General features: G+C 44.9%; 2 protein-coding genes and 1 long non-coding RNA gene across 5 annotated transcripts in view; 2 read left to right on the forward strand and 1 right to left on the reverse strand.

The window, feature by feature from the left end:
- LOC115252135 (uncharacterized) lies at positions 1 to 18,177 on the reverse strand. The gene is made up of 3 exons (XR_003890579.1): positions 18,040 to 18,177; positions 6,944 to 9,140; positions 1 to 4,125 (listed from the first exon to the last, which is right to left on the reverse strand). It is a non-coding gene; the product is annotated as an uncharacterized lncRNA (long non-coding RNA).
- On the forward strand, positions 5,037 to 14,411 carry onecut1 (one cut homeobox 1). 2 transcript variants are annotated; one of them, XM_029846563.1, is made up of 2 exons: positions 5,037 to 6,612; positions 9,387 to 14,411. In XM_029846563.1, exons 1-2 carry the CDS (start codon positions 5,553 to 5,555, stop codon positions 9,674 to 9,676), a joined length of 1,350 nt encoding a protein of 449 aa, XP_029702423.1. In that variant the 5' UTR covers positions 5,037 to 5,552; the 3' UTR covers positions 9,677 to 14,411. The 2 variants fall into 2 exon arrangements, with proteins under 2 accessions (XP_029702423.1, XP_029702422.1); XM_029846562.1 differs by having other exon boundaries at positions 5,047 to 6,627.
- The window catches only part of atosa (atos homolog A), a 22,367-nt gene continuing 12,731 nt past the window's right edge, over positions 15,735 to 25,370 (forward strand). Inside the window, exon 1 of one of the 2 annotated variants that reach the window (XM_011609725.2) lies at positions 15,735 to 17,000. In XM_011609725.2, the coding sequence (XP_011608027.2) occupies positions 16,970 to 17,000 (31 nt within the window). In that variant the 5' untranslated portion in view covers positions 15,735 to 16,969. Of the gene's footprint in view, positions 17,001 to 18,156; positions 18,444 to 25,370 lie in introns of those variants that run through there. The other variant, XM_029846561.1, reaches the window with a different exon arrangement.

A 25,370-nucleotide genomic window follows, 5' to 3' on the forward strand; every position in this document is an offset into this window, starting at 1 on the left:
GAAGTTTAGTGTTACATGATACCCTGGCGTGTTTATTGCATTAATGGAAATATGCTTAGAAATTGAGTCACTGAAGCATCATTTAACAGTTCTCAGAATTTAGATTTTTATATTTGTGTAAAATAATCTTATTGCTGCCTCTTGATGAAAAAAAATCCTCCTTCTCTCTGCGTGTTAATATCTGAGATCATTATAAACATTTATGCAGCAAAGGAGCCTCCCGTGCCAAAGGGGCTGACGCTCAGGCGGATCGAACCTTTCGATTGATACAGAAACAATTTGCATACTGATTCTCTTTCAGCGCGCACGGATCCATAACAACACCAGCCAGCTATTCAAATGCGCCTGCATCGAGAAAAGCACGAAGAGAAGCTCCGCAGCCGCAGCAGGAAAAGAAAGGTTTTGATTACGGGAAGGATAATTCGCCATCGGAAAAGAAGACACCTGCAGCGGCTTGAGTCTGTTTATCTCCGCCGAGGCTTTGGGGACTCTACGGCTGCGGTACGAGCGGGAGTGGTGGAGACCGAGGGGTGAGGAGGCGGACGACGAGGCGCAGACGGGACGGACGCGGCGACGCGAGCGCACCCGCTGCTTTTGGTGCAGCTCGTATGTTGGAGTTCAAGAGTTTACATGAACGTTGGTGTTAAAGCTGCAGCTCTGCAGCAGCGCGGGAGGTTGCTGTTGAAAATGTGGTACAGTCGCACTGTGTGTGCGTGTGTGTGTGTGTGTGTGTGTGTGTGTGGGTGGGTGGGTGTGCGTGTGTGTGCGCGCGCGCGTGTACTTGTGTGTGAGGGGCTGCGCTCGTGTGTCCAGAACAGGTCTTTAAGTGGACATTTTGCACCCTGGCACCATGTTGAGGAGAAAGAAGCGCCGTCAGGTTTTTGACGCAGCAACAGTCTGCGCCTCTGCGCAAAACCCAAACTCCACTGCACATTTTGACCTGTAACGTCTGCACACTGACGCCAGTTTAGGAGCAAACCGCTTATGCGGAGTAACAATAGGAAAGTGAAATGAGTGATTTTACTGCCCCGTCAGTCAGTTGAAGCCAGACAGGCGCATTAATATTAACCAGTGACTGATAATAGCTATGAATGATCAACCATAAATGCGCATACTTGTCTACAGACGCATACTTTATCTGTGTCATAACACAGGATCTGACATGTTTCCGAGTTCCTTTTATGACACAGGGCGCTTAGAAAAAGCTGCCGTGATTGTGGCAATCCTGCGCTTTCATCAGTGTCAAGCAGCCTCGTGTTGTGAAAATACTGTTAAAATACAGCACAAACTGAGACGCAAACCTTCCATTAATGTGAAAACAAAGTGGAATTGAATAGAATTTTAACATGATTCTCATCATGTTGGATATTTTACAGTGTCAAATGATTTATCCTCCTTTTTCCTTCCTTTACAAAAACGTTTAAAAGTTCATTACGTGGACATCCCTCATTTAAACCTGAACAAATGTAAACCAAATATCTGCACAACAGAAAATGATTTTCAAATTTAATTTAGACGTCAAAGAAAAAGAAAAAAAAACAGAATTGTGATTATGCTTTAAGCCTCCCCACAAATATTGGTAATTCTACCAATTTCTACCCTTTTTTTTCTGGTTTCCCTAAAGTGATTAGTGCTGCTGCTGGAGCCTCCGTGAGCTTAAGAAGTCATTTGGATGTGAAGAGCGCGTTCAGAGCGTCGCGGTGGGGCTGGTTTGGCTATCGTTGACACGGTTTTGTTGTCGTAATTAGAGTCTCACCAAAGTTACAGAGAGTAATTGGGCGGCATATGGACACTTTAATGTAAAGTGATGCCTTGTTAATTTCACATGAGTGCGCGAATCAGAGCAAGTGACGCGGAATAACGCGAGGGCAGAGGCAGTTGATTTACCCCTGAGCAAGGCAGCAGGTCCGGCATCTGCTGCTCGACCTGATGGCATTTTTTATTAATTAGACGAGCATTAAGGAGGGAGAGGAGGCCAAAATTCCTCAATCGGGCAAGATGGTACAAAATAATCTTGTTATTTATTCAGCCATACAAGTTTGTGCATGTTGTTACTGACATTTACACGTTTCCACAGAAGAAAAGCAAGAACACCTTTAAAATCTCTATTCGGGGATTAAAAAGAAGATGTTTACTTTGGATTTAATCCACCGCTATACTGGTTTTAAGAGCAAACCATAGTTTTCTGTATTTTATTGAAAATACAATTAACGTCATAATGAATTTAAATCTAGATTTAAACAGACAGAACCCGTATTGATTTTGCCAATAATTTATATTTAGAGGTTAGTTGTTGAAATAAGCGTCTAATTTAAATAAAAACTCTTTGACAGCCAGGCCTGTTTACGTCCAAAATGCCAAGGGCAAGGCATATTTATAAAAACCGTGTATTTTCAGGTTTTCTCCCTCCACCAAATCAAAGGCAGTAGCCTTAGTTCCTCCAGGAATTATAATTTTATTCAGTATTGATTGGCGCGGTGTGGTGTGTTTTCAAGGCCTGCGCTTCAAATACGCTGTAAAGGCCAACACCAAACCCTGCAATGCTCGCTTAAAGATAAAATAAATGCAAGGGCATAACTTAATATCTCCAAGAAATGTAAACACTTGACACATTTTCAGCTTATATTATTGATCTTGTATGGCGAGGATTTGAGGGACGCGCCGAAATTAGTTTTTTTTTTTTTTTTTGCAAATGAATAATATTAATGGTGCTCAGGATTTAAAATGTGAAGCAATAGATTAGGTCGTGGGTTCAAAAAGGATAAAACAAGACTGATATGATTTATTTTCGAAAGGCTAATTCGGTTTCCCCACGTTCTTCCGCCCCTCTGTCATATTGTCCCATAAATGAGAATGCGGGCCAAACTCCAGTTACCTCATTTGTTAGAGTTTAGTTTGACCAAGTGCCATTTAGCAAAAGGCGTGTTCCCAAACAAGCTGAAATTGTCATTTGGAACATCTATAACGTCTGCAGCGCCGTGTCACTCTGCAGAGCTGCTGAAATATTGATCCGCAGCTCCTCTCTGCTTCCGCTCGCATGTGCTGCTGCAGGAATGATGCTGCCCATTAAAAAGGTGGGAACTGTTCCCTCAGTTCAGGTGCGCAGACCTTTCGTGGCTAAAGGAAAGTGAAAAGAAACGTTTGGATTTCTTTCATTTTCTCCTCAGATATGCCGTTTGCATTCGTCAGCGGAGCAGAAATACTTCCCTTTTCATGATCCTAAAAGAAAAAAAAGGTGGCCCTTACAATCTCTGTAAAGCAAATGTCACCAGCTCTCGGGAACAGGCCTATATCTCGACATAATGGCCGTAGAAAAGCCAGCACACATAAACAGACAGGCCGGGTCGTGCAGACATGGCAGCAGCATATCGATCCGCATGAGTATGTGTAGATGAGCTCTGCTGCCATGTGAGGCCAAACCGTAACCTTTGGTGCTCTTTGCATGTGTCCGCCCGCTTGTGTATTGAAATAACATCAGGAGAAATGAAGCGGTGCTGCAAGAATACGAGCTATCGGCAAAGATGGTGTTTTAAATGTAAAAGAATTTCAGTGAAAACAAGCAAACAAAATTTGATTCTTAAAAAAATGCAATATTTTGACAATAATACAGAGACAGGGTGGGTTGAAAATAATGTGTGTGTGTGTGTGTGTGTGTGTGTGTGTGTGTGTGTGTGTGTGTATTGTTTGCCGGATGTCAGTCCTAATTTGCCTGCTTCTGTAAAGTCCATTATGTCCTCAGGACTATACGGTTGGACAACCACAGTTGGAGGAATTAGTGTTCTTTTGTCTCGACACACGTCACACACACGCCGTTGACATTGACTTCACATCAGAGACAGTTTAACTTCTTCTCTTTTTTTTCTTTTCTTTTATTCGAGTCATTCAAGCGAGCGCTGGGTCTATTGTGGGGACCCTGACAGATGCGGGGGCCCTAGCAGGTCCTGGACAGGGAAAAGTCTAAAAGGTTAATCTGTCCCCCCGCAGATGTTGGCTTTGGGAGTCTTGAAGCGTCACCTTTGACATGTCCCTCATTCGGCGGGGGGTCCAGCAGGACACTGACCGCTGCAAGCTGTCACTGCGGCCGGCTGAGGACGCCCTGCCAGAGCTCTATAGGATAAGCAGCTCCTGACATGGAAAAGCAGGAGTTGGCTATTATCCGACTGCAGGTTTTGAGGTGTTTAACACTCGGGGATCACAATGCATCAGGACAACAGGACCATATGATGTGTCATGTCATTTCCGGCGTGACTGTGGTTTTTGCATATGTGTGTTTGTATTTTTGCAAGTTTCTTTTATGAAATAAATGTTGGTTTTTTTTGAAAAAGTTGTATGTTTGTGTCTTGTTATGTTGTACATTTTTGTTCTTCTTTAAAAAATGTTTCTCTGTCTCTCTCTCACACACACACACACTCACACACGTACACAGAGTGCTGGGCTTGGTTCGTTAAGCCTAATGGCTGAACAATAGTCACATCTGCTCTTCTTTTTCTATCTAAAGAGAAGGTACCGCAGTCCTTGTTTGGTTAAACCGCCACATATTTGACAGGACCGCGCTGTTGTGCGTGCGTGTGCGGGGGCGGGAGCAAGCTGCGTGACTATCCTTGTAGCTTCATCCAAGTGTGCATCTCTGTGCTGCGAGTGTTAAAGAACAGGCAGTGTCACAGTTAAGGGTTGATTAAATCACCCTTTGTCCTTCATCCCCTCATGTCACAGCGTATTCCCCGTATTGTTTTGGGAAGAATTAAATTGGGGTTTGGGTTTGTTTTCTAACCTCACTGGTTAAAAATCAACTCCAAATGAACCCGGAAGTTTACTTCATTTGCACATAATGATTTAAGGAGGACTGAAGGTAAACTCTCATTAGTATTCTGATGAATTCTCTTCCACGAAACAATCGCCAACCAGGCCGATAATCGCAGTAACGAGCGCTGGAGGATTGTGTTGAAATCCATCGATATGCATTCGCAACATTTTAATAAAGGCTGCCCGATATGGCTTATAGGGGAGCCTTAACAGCGTTCCACACCATCTCTTCCTTAATAAGTAAAGTGACGTCAGAGAAGACGGTAGCGCGTGCGCGCGCGTGTGTTTCAGAGAGAGGGAGAGAGGGAGGAAATGACCACTCGCAGTGCGCATGTGCGGGCGCGGTTCTGCGCTGCGGTGGAAGAGGTGCCGGAGACACACAACTAGAGAGATGGCGCGGCACCCGACCGGAGCGCAAGGAAAGCTGGTTGGCGGTGGGGGGGCTTGAAGCATACAGAGTAGAAGAAGAAGAAGAAAAATTCGATAAATAAATAAATAATTAATTAAATAACACTATCGAGAAAAAGAAGAATTTGGAAATGGAATTTTCATCCTGCAAATCCCAGCGTCAGACGTATCACAATTAAATAGGAGCTTGTAAGTAGACGGAGGACGCAAGAGCGGGAGGCTGCTGCCAGAAGAAAAACAGCAACAAAAGAGAATTGAACTTTGCCGGACGTGCGGACTTTTGGACATCAACTAACTGCGGTAGGTCAGATAGATGGTTTGTCCACAGCGCTGCCCGGATCATGAACGCACAGCTGTCGATGGAGAATATTGGCGACCTGCACGGAGTGAGCCATGAGTCCGTGTCTGGTCATGGAGAGCTGCTGAGTGTCCACAGTCCACATTCTCGTCCGACCCCCAGGGGTCTTGGCCACCGCACTATGGGCATGGCGACCCTGCTGGACAGCGGAGACTATCATCCCGGCCACCCCGGACACCTGCATCCTGCCATCAGTATGTGTGAAGCCCCCCCTGGCATGAGTGCGAGCAGCACTTACACCACCCTAACCCCCCTGCAGCCCTTACCCCCCATCTCGACCGTGTCGGACAAGTTTCCTCCACATCACCACCACCACCATCATCCCCATCATCCTCACCACCCTCATCCCCACCAGAGAATCCCCGGAAATGTCAGCGGTAGTTTCACGTTAATGCGGGAGGATCGGAGTCTGGCGCCTATGAACAGTCTGTATCCCGCATATCATCACAAGGATCCCTGCATGGGCCAGAGCCTCTCCCCGTTGTCTGGATCGGGTCTGGCCAGCATACACACGAGCCAGGCAGGAATCCCTCCCTACGCTCATCCCGGTGCCGCCATTCCCGGTGAGAAGATGCTCACTCCCAGTGGGTTTGAGGCTCACCACCCGGCCATGCTGGGCAGACACACGGAGCAGCACATGAGCTCCTCGGCGGGCATGGTACAAATCAACGGCCTCCATCACCACCCGCACGCCCACCTCGGTGCGCAGGGACACGGCCAGGGGCTGGGGAACGGCCGGGAGCAGGCCTCGGGGCACGGGCAGCAAGGGGGCGGCGGTGGAGTGGGCGTTTCTGGGGGGCAAATGGAGGAGGTGAATACCAAAGAAGTGGCGCAAAGAATCACCACGGAGCTGAAGCGCTACAGCATCCCTCAGGCCATCTTTGCCCAGCGAGTCCTGTGCAGGTCCCAGGGGACCCTGTCCGACCTACTAAGGAACCCCAAACCCTGGTCCAAGCTCAAGTCCGGCAGAGAGACCTTCCGCCGCATGTGGAAATGGCTGCAGGAGCCTGAGTTCCAACGCATGAGCGCGCTCAGGCTCGCAGGTGAGCGAAGCCTCGGTAAAGCCCCCTTTTTGTTTTATCCTCTGAATGTTGTGTCGAGACTATGGACCGGATCATTAGCCCCTAATGCTACCGTGGAATATATCAAGAGAGATTGGAATAAATTTAGATTCATGCTTTCTTTCTAAGAGATTTTGCCCGCCCAAAACATTAGTGTTATTTCTAAACCTCACGGTAGCACTCGGGACAAATGTTCCCCCAACACCGGCAGGGCAACATCATGTGTCCAGTTATTTTTTAGAAATGGCTTCGAAAATTGTTTATAAAAAAGAAAAAAACACCCCGCTCTCCCTAAAGTTGACAAAAGCCTCACCAAACAGACGTTTCTGCCCCAATTTGGCATCCTGACATCGATACGCGCAGCTGTCGGTCTCCGCACTGATTTTCGGGGTTGTGTGAAACGAGCGTTCGTGTCATTTTACCTCAAATTATCGACCTCGGGACTGCGAGCGGAAGTCGATCCTCTGCCCAGAAATCGTTAGGAATGTGTTTATTTTGGTGTAGATGCAACTGATCGGTCCTTTTGGCTTTGTCCTGGATGTAAACACTATGAGGACGAGATGTGTGTGCGAGTGTGTGTGTGAGTGTGTGTGTGAGTGTGAGTGTGAGTGTGAGTGAGTGTGTGTGTGTGTGTGTGTGTGTGTGTGTGTGTGTGTGTGTGTGTGTGTGTGTGTGTGTGTGTGTTGTTTATATGCTAGAAAATGACATTTGAAAGTCAAAAACGGCGTGAAATGAGTTTTGCATAACGTGTGATTGGACAGAGGGAGGACACGTGTTTCTGTTTGGGACTAAACTCAGCCTGACTCGGCTCCTCATTAACTGTTGGACCTCTGTATTAATTTGTCCCTGAGGTACACACGAGTCAATTAGGACGCGTAATGAGGCCCAGATCGCACGTGTGCGTTCGCATGCACCCTGCACAGGATATTTGTGAACGTTTGCAGACCTGATCAATGACGTGCAAATGGGCTTGTTGGCGGGTGCAAACGCGAGGCTGCAGCCACGCTGCCTTGCGTTCAGTTGCGAGGCACTCAAATGCAATATTTTTTGCAGTTTCAAACATGTGTGAGTGCGTGTGTGTGTGTGCGTGTGTGTGTGTGCTTTAAAGCTTTCAAAACTTCATAAAATGATATTTAAAAGGACATTTAGCAAACTGTGCCGTCAGTGTTTTTGAAGCAAATTATTTGCAATGGTTACCACGAGGATTCTCCAACATTTTCAAATTTCGTGTCAACCAAATTCATCCTTTCTTGAACGGACAATCAGAAATGTCAAACTATCTGTTCAAAGAGAATCGCAACCGGGATGAGGGAGGATAAATCTTTCAGTTAAAGACACAATTAATTAATAGTCTGGGCGCCATTTTATTGATCCCTTCGTTCCTGTGCGAACCAGATATGTGATCGTGTCCTGAAGTAGATGTGATTTTATTGATTTGGGCCTTCTGAAATTAATCTCGGCCCTTTTCCCACGTATTCAATTATATGAATTGAATAGAATGTGTGGAGTAGGAAAGATCGACATTTTGAACGGAAGCAGCTTTTGATTCAATAATTAAAAATTGATGGTTACTATTCATACTATGCTGTGTTCTTTAAAAGTGGATGTCACCCGCCGGCGGCAGCCAAGTGTGCGTGTTAGAAGGTGTTCCTGACAGCACAAAAAGTCTGTTTGTTGTTCCGAGACATTATGAAAGTCGCGGTCTGTGTCAGTGGGCCCACTGTGTGCGGGTGTGTGGAGTTATCTGTGTGCTTGTAATGATTAGCTGGGAGCTGCACTAATATCTGCTGTTTGCGTGCGTGCTTGCGTGCGTGTGATCTGCGTGATAACGAGGCTGTTGTTATGTTATGTCCTGGGAAAGGCCGCCTCTCCGGCCGGGCCTCTGGTTCAGGGGCCCGGGTCGCTCCGCGGTGGCTCCTGCTGTCACAGTGGCCTTCACTCGGGCTGATTTATAACCGCTTTTACACGAGGAGCTCCGACTCTCGGTTAATGTTTACCAGCGGTGGAGACATCGGGCTGCGAGGCAGGGCTCGCCAAATAAGCCTGGTTTCATTATTTAATCTGAAATGTTTGCATAATCAGGCTTGTGGTTTCCCGGTGCTCACTGAACTTTGAAGGTTGTGACGGATTTGAAAATAAAAAAGTACATCAAATAAATGTTGTAATCCCATTTAGTAATAAAGTCAAGCCATTTATTTGCTTCCAAGTGTTGGTCATTTCTATAACTGGAATGATTGTTTTTTTTGAATTATTTCCTCCTCGAATCAACGCTCAGCAACTATTTAGTAGCTCACCGCTGACCCCTTGTGGCCACTGTTCATTAGTGTGCCCCTGCCTGGGTGGGAGTGCAGGGTGGGCAAACAATAAGTCAGGGCTGAGAGAGCGATCAGGTGATGGGAGGTTTGATTTGATGGTCTTCCGGCTTCCTGAGGTCCTCTTAGCAGAGCTGTGGTTCCTTTTCCCTTTCGTGGCTGTTTTCAGCACCCTGGACAGCTCCCATCGTTTCCAGACTGAACCAGCAGAAACAAAAATGCTTTATCACCATCAAAAGCATAAATAAAATGGAGTCTTCTGCTTATTACTAAATGTTTTCTTATAGTTTAAAAAAGCCAAATAATTTTTATTTTTACGGTTTCCCTTTTGGACACATGCTGTTGTTGCTGCTGTTGTCGTTGTGCTGTTATCTAGCATATTTTGCCCTTAGTTGCTCGCACTTGTCCTCTAACTGCTGTGTCCCGTCCCTGAATTGTCCAAAGCATGCAAGCGCAAGGAGCAGGACCACGGACGGAGCGAGCGGGGGAACGTGAGCAAGAAGCCCCGGCTGGTGTTCACGGACGTTCAGAGGCGGACTCTCCATGCCATCTTCAAGGAGAACAAGCGTCCATCCAAAGAGCTCCAGGTCACCATCGCCCAGCAGCTGGGTCTGGAGCTGGCTACGGTCAGCAACTTCTTCATGAATGCACGCCGCAGGAGCCTTGATAAGTGGGTGGATGACGGCTCTGGTCACCCAGTCAACTCTGGGTCGAATGCCTGCACCAAAGCCTGAAGGACTGGTTTGACTAACTCATGGACAGACTCAACATCGGTGGAAAAGCTTTAAAACTAAAGACAAAGAGAAACTTAAAAAGACCTTTAAGCAACATTTTGCCCTTAAACCTGTACTATATTGATATTTATAGTATCCAAAGATGAAAAAACAAACCAAAGACTTCTTGTTTGACCTGCTTTGAAATGTTCATTTCAGCCACACGTTTATGTGTAACATACTGCAAAAAGACTACAGTCTTATCCGAACACACAAACACAAACTGTCAATGGTCTATAGCTTTACGACCCCCTTCACACAACCCCCACCCAGCATCAATCTGTCTTTCACCATCTTTATCTTTAATCTGTTTGGTTGGTTTAAATGATGGGTCCCTGAATGAAGGTTTAATCAGCCTATCGGCAGTCTGACCTACAGCTGTCCACAACTCTGAAAGACTGAAGGCGGTGCTCCGGCAGGATTGGCTAGTATGGGAAGCATCCCAACACGTAAATTGCTAAGCTCAAACCCAAATTTCAGAACAAACCCCCCCCCCCCCACCCCCACATGGTAGTGCTTTCTTCCAACATGCTGAAAAGTTGAACAATTTAAAGAGATACCAAAGCCTTTTATAGCCCCCAAAGCCAAGACATCAGCCACTTAGGAACCTGCTATAAAGTTGACCAAAGAGAATATTTTGTAGTTGATAATCTTGAGAGTGTTTTACCTCATTTCCTTCCTGAAACTGACTGTTAGTTCTGAGCCACAGAGGAGGATGTTATGAGACACGATCCAGCGAAGAGTTGCAGCTAAACATGTCACAAACATGAGAATTAGTGAGGACATTTGCCTTAGAGACGCCTTCATGACCAACCTGGCTAATGGCCTGTGAGCGCACATGTGCTTGTTAAAGTGAGTTACATTAGCTTTAGCTGATACCTACAAATCAAGCTCAAGTTGATGTGTTCAGGTACAAGCGGCAGGCTTTCAAACAGTGTGGGGTCCCAACGTAGCGGTAGCTTGAGAGACAAAACGTGTGGCTGCTCTAATAATCTGCATTTGGCATCTCTTTGTTGTCATCGTGCTTCGTGAGTATTTGATCCTTATCGTCCCCGGGACGTACGATGGGTGCAGGGGACGATAACAATGACGGAATCAGCTTTGGGCGCTCACAGCCGCGTCAGCACACCACATCCATACGAAAGCGCCCCACCCAGCCTGTCGCCGAACCCCCCGCCCCTCACACCCAACCTCAACCAACCCCCTGCGAGCTATGCATTTCAGCAGTGGGAGGAAAGCACTACACAGGGTTCGCCCAGGGCGGCGGATCATTAAAAATATCGAGCTGGCCCCTTGCCGTCACCCTCCTCGATGACCGGGGCGAGCAGCTCTACATTCATCACAAACAGGCGCTGAAGGAGAGAGGAGGAGAGAGGGAGGGAGAGCTGCTTCTTTATTCTGGAAGGGGAACGAAACCAAAAAAAAAAAAAAGCTGATAAGCAAAACAACAAAAAAATGTGTCAAGACCTGCTGGTGTTTTATAGTATGAACCAAAGATTCTACCTCACTCGAGTTCCACACATGATTTCTATCACTTTGACGATACCAAAGATAACCAAAGATTATTTCTCATTGCACGGCCTGCGTGAGTGGTGGTAAAAGATGTTGTCTGTCTCCCCTCCCCCAGCCCCTTTTTCTCTTTTCTCCTCCCCATCTCTCTCCTCTCCTCCCTCATCCCCACCCCCCACCCCTCCCCATAACCGCCTCCCCACCCGCGCTCAGCCCTATGTGCCCCTGCTATGCGTGCTCTTGTTTCATCTGTGCTCTGATTACAGCTCCATAGGTAGTCGTGCTGATGTAGCTATGGGCAGATATGCTGATCCAGGCCATAGATACACACAAGTGACCACACAGGTGCCTGCGGGGGTTCTGGCGAACAGCACGCTCAGCCTATAAAAGCATCGTTTTACCATCGTAGGTGCAAAAGAACAGTGTTGAAATTGAAGAGGTACCCCCAGCGTGTATCTATCGGCGGTCTTATATCAGCCCACCAGTTAGGTCGGACACCTTCACGTGACACAACAGGCACACAAGCCGACAGCCGTGGGCGGAATCAGCTACAGGCAGACGTGTTCCTGAAAGTAGCAGAAAAGCAGAAAGTAGACATGTTGCAATCTTTCTAAAACTCCCAGGACGAGTGCCTTTGCTTGAACCAAAGTGTTAAACCGCAGTTGACCTCTCACCTTTGACTCTGTGAATACCTCAGCCTGCAGAAGGGCCACCGCCGAAGAAACAAGGAGGAACAATTGCTTTTCTTTCTTAATCACACCGTGGTGCTTTCCGCCAGCGCAACCATGCAATGAAAAACATACCAAAGGAATTTCTGTTGTCCAGCTCTACAGATTACACCAAAAAGTCTGTGTCCCCCACCCCCCCTTCCTCTCTCCCCCCACCCCCCACTCCTCTGTCCCCCTCCACCCATCCTCTTCCCTCCGCTGTGCGTCGGAAGGCCCAGCACTCTGGCCGTGCATGTCTTTACCAATGTCTCTGAATACCTCATAGTAATAATTCCTTTGAATTCTGCATCGGGAGGTCTTTCTCTGAGGACGGCAGAACTCTGCTTGCGTTGTTACTGTTATTGTTACTTCAAAAAAAAGACAAAAAACCCCAAAAAAATATCAAAAAAAAGAAAAAAAACGCTGTGTGATGATCTATTTTGTAGGCTTCCTTTTTGGCAGAAGTGCTCATTTCCAAATCAAGGAGGACAAGTTTCAGGGTTGATGTATGAAACTTAAGGGATGGAGGGAGAGATGTATTTTTTATCAGACATTGGCTCAGGCCAACATTATGACGCTAGACTTGCTTTTACAGGGTAAAACCAACTGCTGTGATATTGTGTTCATATTGCCGCTTTTTCTCTACTCCTGTGTTGTGACTTTTAATTTAATTGCATTTTTGTAATGTTCAACACTGCTTTTAATTTATGCATTTGTAGGATCTTTAGATTTGTACATAGTAGAATTTATGGGGGGAAAAGAAAAACCAACCAGAAAAAAAAGAGCATTTTATGTTACAGCCTTATTTGCCACCCCCCCACCCCACCCACATGCTTAGATATGACAAAGTAGTTTGTATTATTCTGCAGCTGAATCCTAGTCGGCATTTCAATGTGTGTTTTAAACACTGCCAGAAAGAGACGGTCGATTTGCCAATGAAGACAAAGTTATACAGGAGCTACTTTGTTGAACTGCTGGCAAAAAGCAGTGTGTGTGTGTGTGTGCGTGCGTGTGCGTGTGTGTTTTCTATCCTTTTATTTTTTTAAAATACATTTATTTTATGGATATTACTGCACATCCAAAGATTTTTAAAACAAACCAAAAAAATTGGGTAAAAAAAAATGTTAAAAGCACTGGCATTTGTGAGGTAGACTTGTCGAGTTTTGATTTGCCATTCGCACGGGTATAGAATGTAGAAGGCGTAGGGCTGTGTAGGCAAGCTGACTCTACCATGTGGGGAATCTCCTGCTCCGTGTACAATCTGAAGCATCACAACGGGGCTGCAAGTCCTGCTCACTTTGCTGCCTCACGCACAGAGTGAGGTGGAGCGAAGGCTGGGCAGCCGGACTGCCGAGGGGCCGTGCCACGGAGCCGGGTCTGTTTTTAATTGCCGTGGCACAGCCACCTCGCTCCACCTAGTATCTGTTCTTTTGGTACGTACTCGTGTGATGACCATGAGCAAAGTCTAATAAAACTGGCTGAATCAGTGTGAGTGTGTGCGGAGGTAATCTGTTGTTTGGGGAGGACAGACTGGTGTGTTTTGACTGTGGACTTTTTTTTTCCTAGTCTGCTATCAGTGGTGTGTGTGTGTGTGTGTGTGTGTGTGTGTTAAGTGCATATAACCACAGTGAGTCTGACTGACTCTGCTGTTTCCCTGTCAGAGGACAGATGATATCAGCCTGTTATGCACCTCAGTTAGTCACCAAATGTTAAATTAAGGTTCCTCAGTCCTGTTATAATGACCGAATGGATGATGCTCTTCTAATTTTTATTACTTTCCTGTTATTTATTTATTCAATAAGGAGTTCCCATATGATGGGTAGCTTGGCTACAAGTCTCATAATAATAATGCGGCGCCTAAGACAATCATCTGGCTCTTTTACGCTGGGGAACGTTTCACACCCAGGGGGGTGTCCTCCAGCTATTCATGTACAAAGATGCTTGAAGGGTTTTGATAAACAAGCATATTTCTTGCCATGGCCATTTTAGGACTAGATTACTGTAGTTGTTCATCTTGCACATGCAATTCAAACCAAAATGTCGTCGTTCCCAGCAGCCTTGTGCTCTCGTCAACCTCGATCTCTTATGCTTTGACCTTCCCGGCTCACGAGGCTTCTACGGTTTTTCAGTTTGTGTGCGTGTGTGCGTGCGTGAGAAGGATCGAGAGAAAGTCTGACGGACTGATTGCGTGCGAGCATGTGCGTGCCAGAGAGGCAATACCATCAATGTTACCCTCAGATGTATAACTCCATGTCTAATGATTTGATTTGCCATTGCTGTTTCCCAGGCTTTGCTACTGCTTTCTCAGTGCCGTGCAATATCATCTGTTGTGATTGCTAAGCAAATGGGGGGAAAAAAAGAAAAAAGAAAGAAAATTGAGAAGCAAGTGATGATGACATCCAGCTTTTTTTCAGTGTTCAAATGTTTCAACATTTCTGTAGTCACAAAAAAAAGTAGAAAATAAACAGTTGGTATTTCCAGCTTTGTATTCTTCTTCTTTTATCAATGAGATTTTTCCTACTTTTTGAATAAATGAAAAAATAAAATAGGACAGGTCCGGTATTAGGGTTCTGGGGTTTGTTGTTAGAGTTTAATTTCAGTGCATTCTTGTTACATAGTTCAAAAGATTAAAAAAAATACCTTCTTTGACCAAATCATTGGATAAATTGTGTTTTGTTTGACTAAATCATTGAATAAGCAATGTTTCTTACAGCTAGTCAAGTGCCTCCACAGATAAAATGCAGTGTGAGGGATCAAGTAAGATGTGATACTCTTATTATACAGCAGTGTCACATCAAAGGAAGACCGTTAATAAATATGTCTCCACCTGAAATTCAGCTTCAACATGTTTATTTTTACGTGAACAACGCAGGCTGAAAATGGTAATTAGTATTTTCCTCATTGAATGAAGTAGTTATATGTGTAATTACGCAAGATTAAAGCATCCTGAAGGCAAACAGCATGATAAAACTGGAGATATTTCAAGTTGAGTCTGTACCATTAGTTAGACTATACAGCTAAACACTGATGACAAACTTTAGACACAATTTACGGGTTCAACCTTTACTTTCACTGCGTTATTCAAAAGCTGCCGCTAGATGGAGACGTGACATGAGCTTTTAGAAGTTCCATTGGCCAACTTACATTATTAAAGGAATGTAAGATTTGTCACAGCTATACTTTCAACTAAAACTTTTACATTTAAAACAGTGCTGTCGGGTCAACCATCAACTATCGTCAAATATGCTTTTTAGGGGCAATTTAAGACGACTTTTTGCAACTGTAATAGAGCTTTTACCTTGTCGTCACCAGAAGATCCATAATGTGACATGATTATCCAAATCACAAGCCAGCAAAATATAAGGACAGTGCTCAAACTTAAAACGCCAATTATATCACTTTCCAAATCCAGAGAAGCCATTATTCAATAGATCTACACATGAAATCTCTCTTACTGTTGAATACGCAACTAAAACGATTTGATTTTAAATGTCCCAACTGCGTAAATGTTACTTATAGTGATGCAACTGTGTGAGAGTTCTGCAGGTGTTCCGCACGCGTGCGAGATGTCGTGCCACGACATAGAAGAGCATTGTATTAAACACACACGATCTTTGGGTCGTGCGATCCAAACAAGGCAGAACAAAATGTTCACCGAGGGGGGAAAAAGGAAGCCCTCACGTGCGCACGTGAGCGCGCATGGACTTCCACTGACCAATCAGCTTGAGGAGAAAAGCCCCTCAGCGGCGCGTGCCTTCCCCTCACGCCAAAAACGTTTATTGTCAGTAATGTTACAAGACACCGCAGAAACGCCGCCATCCCGGGTTAGTGGATCGAAAATAGATCGCGGTTCTTTATCGATCTCAGAAGTTTGTTGTCGGTCGCTCTGGTTCTGAGTTCATGCGAGGCTGACAAAGCGGGAAGTGACGTCAGGGGCTGTTGTTGGGACACGTGACTACTGGAGCAGCGCTGATCTGTTTTGACAAGCAGTGGGGAGGGAAGTGAGAAGGGGAGGCCGACTGTGAGCATCACGACTCGGAGGAACCACCGTTCCTTTCATCCGAATTTCGCCTGTTTATTATTAGGATTGGCCCCGAATTCTAGATTTACCTGCCAGACCTGCCTGTCAGCGCTAGAAACGCCACCGTTGCTCGGTGAACGCTCCCGGAAGCCGCGGAAGTCTTACGGACGCGTTCGAGCACAGGAGTCAGGCTATTTGTGTGTGTGTGTGTGTGTCGGTTAGAAAAGTTTTAATGAAGAACGCAAAAGGAGTCGGCACAGGTGGCGTTTCTGGTATCAAGTAGCTGGTGACGAAGAGAACGCCATGGGTGTTTAGAAAGTGGGTCCTAACTCTGGGAAATTCACGGTTTCGCCAGGAAAATGATACCTTGAAAATGTCGTCGTGCGACTGACCACCGTCCGTCATTTGGACTCGGTGTTCGTAGCCGAATCGTGTCTACCTGTGCTAATATCGCGGAACGCAGCCAGATCCGTAAAGTTGGTCGTGTCCATCTTCGTCTCTAACGACGTTGCGTTAGCCGACGTTCGGTTCTGTCGGGACTATTATGAGAAGCCAGTGATGCAGGAGCGGACTTAGTGGGGGGAAAATGCATCGCGACGTAACTGTGTTTCAGGTGGTGGAATTTGAGACGGGATGTAGAGCACCGTAGTCAGCTGGTGAGATTTCACAAGGAATCGGATTGGTTGCTCGTTAGCAAGCAGACTGGCGGCTCGATCACCTGAAGCTAACTACTGCTGGCATTCGCGATCAGCTGTCTTTGTGTTAGTTGAACCAAAACAGCGCGACTCGATGGAGGCGTACAGTAGCATGCTAACAAAGCTTGGCTTTGTTATTGGATAGGGGGCAGCTGGGACTAACACGCAGGCTTCATAGCTGATATTGTCGCTTGGCTAATACGGCAGGTCTCAGTCAGAAGGTTTGAGGGATCCAGGCACCGTTGTGTTGCTGTCAAGGCTTTGTGTTACACGCAAGACCCAGAATACTAAGAAGAAGCCCCCCCCTCCCCGAGGCGACCCGATGACACTGGATAACATGAAGCCCGAGCGAGGTATGTGGAGCACCAGCAGCACACAGATACACGGGGGTTGTCCTGGTGATCAGCGGCCAAGCTGTGCAGCTCTTCCATCTTTATTCCTCTTACTGTATATTCCTGTGAGAGCAGAATCAGGCCAGGGAATTATGCAACAGCTGGTCAGCCTGGTGACTGGTTGTGTGAATGAACAAAAGCCTGACCTAACTGGTTGGGGACGTATGACAGGGCTGTGATGCTTTAGTTTTGGACGTTAACGTGTGTGTCCACAGCTCGCGTTCCGGAGCTCTTGTTTTGACAGTCTCACAAAAGGCTGCTGCAAAAGGTCTTGACACCCACCCTGCTGTGGAAAAATATTCAAAAAAAAAAAAGAAAAAGGCTCCTGCCTTATGTTCCACAACCTGCTTACAGGATTCTGTGTGTGCAGGGCGAGGTGAGACAGACAGAGCGGACACCTTTTGCAAAGCATCCATGGTAATTGTACTAATGCATTCATTTGTAAAAACACCGCAGTGCTTTGATTCCCCCCCCCTTGACACTGTTAGGGTTTGATGTGCAGGCCCCGTGTTGTGTAAGCTACATGACAGTAATCTGATCTGTTTCATCAACACAATTACGGTGTACAACAGAGGAGGAAAGGAGCAATGTTCCCAAACCTGATGAGATTAGTGTCAGTTAATCAGGGATAGTCTGTGTGTTTGCACAGGCCACGCAACTGCCCCGACTGGGACCTTGATTAGAATACGGTACATTGATAATGGGAGGCCGCAACAAACCATAAACAGCCAATACGAGACAAGGACTTAAGTCCTTACTTTGTCTTGAGTGGGTAGGATTCCAGTATTTATATCTGTGATGTCACTTGCCAGAGTGAACTACATGAAACGCACCGCACGCTCGGCCAAATGTTAAGTGCAAACCGAGTCCCTTCTGATGCTCTGCGCTGCGGTGTTGAGATTATATGTAACCTAATGCTTCAATAATCGCATGTGTGCATGTGCGCAAGCTTCTGCAAATCTGTTTATGGATTGGCACTGTGTCAGAATGGCTCGCTCACCCTCGCGCTGTAATTACGAATGCTTCTGCCAAGGTGTTCCACAGCACTAACTTGTTCTCTGACAGGCAGACGGCGTCTTGCTATTGTTATTTCGGAACATGTCGTCCCATTCCTGAGAGGGTGGTGGGTCGAGGGGTGGTTTGAAGCAGATGGTAGTCATGGCACCTTTCTTCCTTTGCCTCTCAACTCTTCTTCCTCAGAGAAAGGGGGCTGTGGGGATGAGCGAGCCCTTTTACTTAAGAGCCCAGGCAACAAACAGATTGAAAGGAACAAACGGGTAGTTTCAGTGCTCAGATGCTGAAACTGGAGGCACCGAGGAGGTCACCTTGTAAGGTTGCAAGCCCAGACATGTCTCTCTGACGTACTGTGTGCAGGCATGAATAAAGTCACGACCTGCTGAACAGGTGGGTGTGAAATGTCAAGCCAGGCTAATTTTTTGGGTGTTGAGGTTCAGAATGAAGCAACTTCTTCATTTGCCCCAAACTAATATAGCATTTGATAGGTTTAAATATATCAATGAATGCTACAAATAAACACAAAAATTTAAATGTAGATCTTTCCAGGGTTGTTACCAGTATTGGAACAAACAGTCAATGGTAGCACTGGATAGCAAGTGAATGCTAAATGGTGTTGGAAATCCTGTCAATTCTTTGGTTATTGTCTTAATTTCTGAATTTTCAAGGCAAAGTTTTAGCACATATTTATAAAAGACAAACTTGGTTCATAGCTGGGTATTATATACTATATATGAATAATAATGACAATACTTAATTTTAGTGTATAGATCACAATGTAATTTAAGGATTTAATATTATAATTGCCAATGGTGAGCTTTTATTTTTTTATCTTAACTGATTAAAACATGCAATTGCATTCATTAAATAATAGTCAAGGAATTTAAATCATTTTTATGCAATATTATGGTCAGATTATCTAATAAAATGCCAAAAACTAAAGAAATGTAGTTAGCCAACGTGATACATAAATGATTAAAGATACTAAAAGACTTAAAATCAGTCCTCTTTTTACCTCTGTTTTTGGATCTTTGCATGAATCAGGGCTAACCTGCAGTTTTATGACCGTCTTGTTTTTGTGTAAGTTGAACAGTAAGTCTCAGGGTGTGTTTGTGTGTGTTGTGTATGTGGCAGCATGCAGTTGTGCGGTGGGGGTGCACAGCCACGTTGCTCTTGCTCCTATTAAGCCCCGGAACGCTGCACCACATGGTCCAACTGTCAGTCCCCATTCCATGAAGGTACATATGGAAAATCCATGATTTGTTCCCATTAGGCATTGAAAACGTGTCTTATCGGATTTCACGCTGCTACTGTCCAGCCACGGTTACGTTTTAGTCATGCTTTCATTTCTCCACGTAGTAGGACCTTTTAAATATTCTGTAAACTGTGAATGCGCCTCAGACTCACAGTCAACAGCACATGTAGAGATGACCAAGGAATCTGTGGCATGACCTGCCATCAGACGAACCGCAGCTTCCTCCTGTGTGAAACCCTCAGTCCTTCATATACAAGAGCACCTCCAGCTCACAGACAGACAATTCCTCCTCCTGCCTCTTTCGTGCACTCAACCAGATTCCAGCTGCCGCGACACGTCAGAGCCACATGTGAGCACATCAGATGCATTCTCCGAAGAGTCCCAGATAACATGCCGTTGTCACACAGCATCTGTTCTATCCCCTGGTGCTTTTTTCTGGCCGATATTTCACACCACAGTGCACATCAGAGGTACAAGATCAAGATTCAGTTAGGCTATTTGGCACCGGGTTAAGCTGGCATTCAACTCTACTGTGCAGCAGAATCTAAATGTCAATTTATTTAAAATGTACAATTATCTTTTTTAGTTACTACACACACACACACACACACACACAGAGTTAACCTCATTCATGGACATTTTGACCGGTTTGACAACCATTATGGGAACTCTGCTTGGGTGCTGCACTGGTTTTAGTAATCAGTCATTCCAGTCCAGCATTATCTTACATAATCACATAATCGCTGCAACCCTACATGTGTATTGGCTCAAAGTCATACACGCAAGCGCAAGTACATATTTAGCAACATGACTCAAGGTCAGTACACACAAAAATATATCATGCAGAATGGCTGCTGGGCCCGGCTGGCAGTAGGTCACGTTTCTGATGCCAGGGTGCCACTGTGTAAATGATGTCATTTGCTCGGTCCCCTCCTTCCACCCCACTGGCTCCTCATAACCAACCGGTGGCCTGCTCTACAGGAATAGGAAGATAGCCATCTGGACATGGTGGTTTAATCATGGTAGGGGTGACAACGTGGGGACTGTGTCGCTATTTCTACAATCTGTACAGCATGAGCCCTCTTTAGTGTTAGAGCTGCCAGAGTCGCCGTTTGTACACGGCTATAACCCAGCGATTATAGATGCGTCGATTTTTAATTAAAAAGGGGCCGGGGTTACGTGCAACTTGGACAATTAGCTGTTGTTGTTGGGAGCCTGTATCGTCTTCAAACATGTCTGCCTGAATTATTTCATTACACAGTTGAGTGGGCTCAGCTCATACCCTGACATAGGACAGACAACTGTAGGGATAAACTGGGTAGGAGCCAAACCAGTACTCCCATACACGAAATCAGGTGTAAAATTCTATCAAGCCAGTTTTAGGGGCTATTGTCTAAATACAATATTTAGGTATTTTAAAACTGTATTTATCAGAAGCAATCTTTTGCAGTAACCTGTCAACAGAAGGGGCTGTTTGCATAAATATGTCTTCTGGTCTGTTCTCAAGATGGTGTCTATTAAGCTCACAATGGAGACATTGGTTATTAATAACAACGAGGTTAATTTAAAACTTCTTTCCATGATAATAATGATCATAACAAGACGTTTTAAATAATTAACAATCAGGTTAATTTAAAACTTCTTTCCATGATAATAATGAGCATAACAACCTGAGTGTTTGTTGTATTAAAACTAGGTTACTGCCATTTTTCACCTGTCTCAGGTTGTGCTTTGACGTCCTGGCCGAGAGCGATGCTATTGAGGTAGCGGGGGTTAAAAATCAATAACGCGTAAATCCAGCTACGCCGTAAATGCGTTAAATAGGAGTTAGAGTTTGGCACAAGCATGAAATATAAGAAGTACTTGAAAGCAAACTGGTGATCAGGGAGCCTTTATTTTATTGTAAATGACTGGCAAACAACTCTTTCAGGATAATGTCGGGGCTTGTTCTTATTCTCACTAAGACTGGTGTTGTGCCCAGCTCTTCCCCGTCTCCCACACACAACCACTTCAGTTTTATCTGCTTTTTTTGGGTCTTGGAGCTACACTGCTCAGATTGCTCCATTTTAACTCCCCTTTTTCAGAAAGTGGCAACAGCAGGAGGAAGGAGGTCAAAGGCCCCTAAATCTATGTTGGAATAGGGGTCTCTGGTTACGGCGAAGGCTGGTTTGTCCTACTGCCCCAGTATCCTGTTGCCACCAGTGGCCATCTTGCAGAAATTGAAACTGGTGTAGTTAAGTATTGGTTTCAGATGTTGCCTTTGGTGGGCGACGGGTTTGGCCCAAGTGATCCCATCTGTGCACATAATCCAGATTGTTGGCGTCACAACCAAGAAACCAAACGTGATTTCGCTATGGGTGTCGGCTTTACTTAAATTAGCAAAGCCCACTATGGCTAAACCAGCTATACTTTTCCATAATTGAGAGTTTCAAAGGGGGCAGATTTACTGTATGTTTCCAAAAGGGGGGAGGGAAGAACAGCACAGAGGGGTCAGACCCCTGCCTCCAAACCTGGTGTTTCAGCTCAGAGAGGCAGAGAGGTGATGAATTGGTGTAATCTACACCATCTTCACACATTTGCTTGCCTCATTGTTTCTCCTTTGTGGAGTTTTTGCATTAGTATTCATGGGTGTTTTACATCTCTGGAAAATGTATTGCACGTTTCCTTTTTCATTCACTTTTGCTAATGCGTTCACCTGGGAGCCGCTCCGTGCAGACAGCAGGCTTCTCTCAGACACGGAACTCTTTGGAATATTAAATGAAAATCCTTTTCAAGGACTCCGGTTAAGTGCGCTGTTGCGTGTAGCGCGTTCAGGTTTACGTTTAATTCATCACAGCACCGGCTGGATTTTAATTTTAAACCTTCTCTTCGCTGTTTTAATGTGTGCCGCTTAATAGCCCCTACAGACTGTTTGGTGCTCTATCAATTTTTCCTTTGTTGCCAGTGTTTTCATCATAATTTAGTGTTAAAACACTGCAAGGAACCTGAACACTACAGTTGATTTAGGTGGATTTGGGTTAAAGAAGATAACCTACCTTTATGGCTGAAGGCGGCGGTAAACTAGATGACCCATTTTCTGCATTTAGAGCTCGATTAGATAACAGGTTTTCCCATTAACATGAAAATGGTAAACATTTACAGAGATTTGCATTGTAGAAATATATAAGAACGGTTTCCCCAGTAACTGCAGCGTTACCCAGAACACCACAGTGAGCTGGCCTGAACTGGCTGGTGTGTTCGACTTAAAAATAACCTAACGTGACAAATGGTGCCGGAGAAAGACCTTCCCGACCTTCCGTGTTTTAAAGGAAAATGAGAAATGCCAAAGTACCTTTTAGGGGAGTAGAGTATCTTGCGATTATGGCCAAGGGGGAGAAGTCTAAGGACACTACTAAGCAGTAAATGTACAAAGTTAATCTGGCATCTAGACAGCAAACTTTAGCCCGAACTCTCCTCATTAGTTAATAAACAGGGTGAGTTTACAGGATTACACAACTATGGCTCATGTCTCTGTACAATGTTTTGATCCACTTTCATCTGTCTTGAATATTTGAATGCTGCCCAACCTATATATGCGCCGCCAACAACATCAACAGCGATAAGGTTTACAAGGACACGTCGATAACGCTGTGAAAGTTCAAACTGACGGACAAAACAATTCTCTGAAAACTGGAGTGTTTTCTTTCCACATCAGCTGAGTTGAATTTTGTCTGTTGAGTTCCTTCACCTCACGATGACTCTCCTTTTCGGTTTTTTTTTCCTAACCAGATGCTTGAAGCTTGTTTACCATGTGACTTCACTAGTGTGCAAGAAGCCCCGTGTCCCAACAACAGCTCCCTTTATGACTGCTAAATGTGAAAGGGCAAGGTTGTGTGTCAGTCTGAGTTGAGTCTGTGAGTGCATTGTTCGATGAGAGCCGCAGAACAATAGCAGCAGAGTTCACAAAACAGCTCAAGGGTTTTCCCTCAGCTGGAACTAGATGGACACCTCCCAGCCAATCAGGGCCTGTTGCTACAAGGACTCTAAATCTGCCCTGTCGTTCTTGCAGAGGGGGGAAAGAGACAAGCACCTTAGGAAGCCAAAGTCCAAATTTTAGATCAGTTAACCAAGTGGAATAGTTTTCGCCTTCTGTTAAATGTTCACTGACTCTTGCTGTGCTCCAAAGTAGTTGCTTCACAGCCCTGGTCAAGTTTACCGAGGAATGGAATCAAATCCTTCCACATTTGATTCACAACAGCCCCAGATGTTTTTCACAAAACATGGCCAGAATCTGAAAAAAATGTATTTGCCAGAGAGCAGTCAACAAATATAGACTGCTCAAATTCTAATTAGCCATTAAATATTATATAGAAATATGTGGCACCGTCTCAGACAGTTCTGTTTACTTAGTGAAGAAAGTTATACGTGGACAAACTACACCACTGAAGGAGGTCAAGGCCGCCGTGATCCCTTCTCTTCTTAAGGCTGTTTCAAAAAAGTAGTTTTATCTTTTTAATGTCCTTGAAACTGTTTGTACATTCAAGTTCAACACAGAACTCGTCTAGATGAGCTCTCCCAGTGTTCCTGAGAACATTTTTTCCATAGACTTGGCAGACTTCGCCACTAATTCTAGTCTTATTTAAAGGGAAGGCAAACAAAAACAGGAAAAGTTAGCTGGCAGCGATGTGTGGTAATGCTTTAAAAAAAAAAAAAAGAAAAAGGTCTGGGAACTCGGCTGGCCTTGTTATTAAAGTGGAAATCTTTCTTGCAATATTTGTCTGTGGCTCACAGAGTTGCAACAAAAGACACAAGATTGACATCAAGCAATAAATACACACCCACACACATAAAAAGCAAGTATGATCACACAATACAGTGTAACAGATGGACCGAGTTTGCCGTACAATTGTATGGTTTTCCCTGAGAGCCCACAGACGCGATTCAGTACACAAAACAACAAAGTTGTGTGTATGTTCCCAGTGTGTCACACACCCGCTGTGTTCTCCTTCAAGCCCACTGCCTTATGCAAAGATGCACGTTGGCGCAGCTCATTCCTACACAGACACTCTTCAGTAACCGTGACGGGCATGTTTAACTCAAGGTCTTGGTTGCCTTGGTAACACTTATCCTCCCCTCCCTCTTTCCACTGGTCATTGATCACGGTTCTCCAGGACTCCCAGGTCAATCACATCTCTCCGGTTTAATTGTGTGCTGAGGGATGATCCAACTCCCTGTCTTTTAGCAGCTTTTCTTCTTCTAATGACAAGCGTACAAATTCTCTTCTTTTAGCTTTCCTGCTTTTGTTATGACTTGTACATTTCTCATGTTATTTTAGACTCAAAAATGTTCCAGGTCATTGAGGCCCCAGAAGTATTTGAATCCAAACTCCAGATATTTTCACAAGGCTGATCTATTAATTGTCATAATTCCCTCAGTAGTTCTCAAAAATAGCAATATTAAATGGATACTTAAACCAAAAATAATAATTTGTAGCTCACTCTCAACTGAAATAGCTCCCAAACAACAACTGAAGTAAACAGTGACAGATCTACCAAGCCTGAAATAAATAAAATAAGTTGTTCATCGAGGGCTAATTATTGCAGTGCTGGACAGACACTGCTGGGGTGCAGCTGTTGCGAGCTCTTTTGGACTGTGTACCAACATTAATGCAACACCAGTGCTAGCTAGGGAGATAACGGTGCACGTCAAGGGCAAATGAAACAAAACATGGTGTGTCATTACGTTTTAAGTTGAATTTGAATGTCAAAGCTACCGAAAGGCAGCATAAAATCCGATGTATTGCATTACTACAGGTGACTTTATTAAAAAAAAGGCAAATAGTTTTAGGTTTTTGGACAAATTCCGTCTTGCAGTGACACTGTAACACATGAACACCGGCACTGAAAATGATGGCGAGGGGCACAGCCAGAGCTGCCGCTACTTAAAATGTGCTCGTTTCCATCGTATTTGCATTTAAATTCTGTGTTTGGGAAGCGTCTGTGTGCTCTCCCGCTTAAGGATTCACCTGGTGAATGCAAATAGAACTTACCATCACAGTGAAGATTTTCTTCTTTTTTAATTTC

The sequence above is a fragment of the Takifugu rubripes genome, chromosome 13 (assembly GCF_901000725.2).
Source record: "Takifugu rubripes chromosome 13, fTakRub1.2, whole genome shotgun sequence".
Classification (NCBI taxonomy): domain Eukaryota; kingdom Metazoa; phylum Chordata; class Actinopteri; order Tetraodontiformes; family Tetraodontidae; genus Takifugu; species Takifugu rubripes.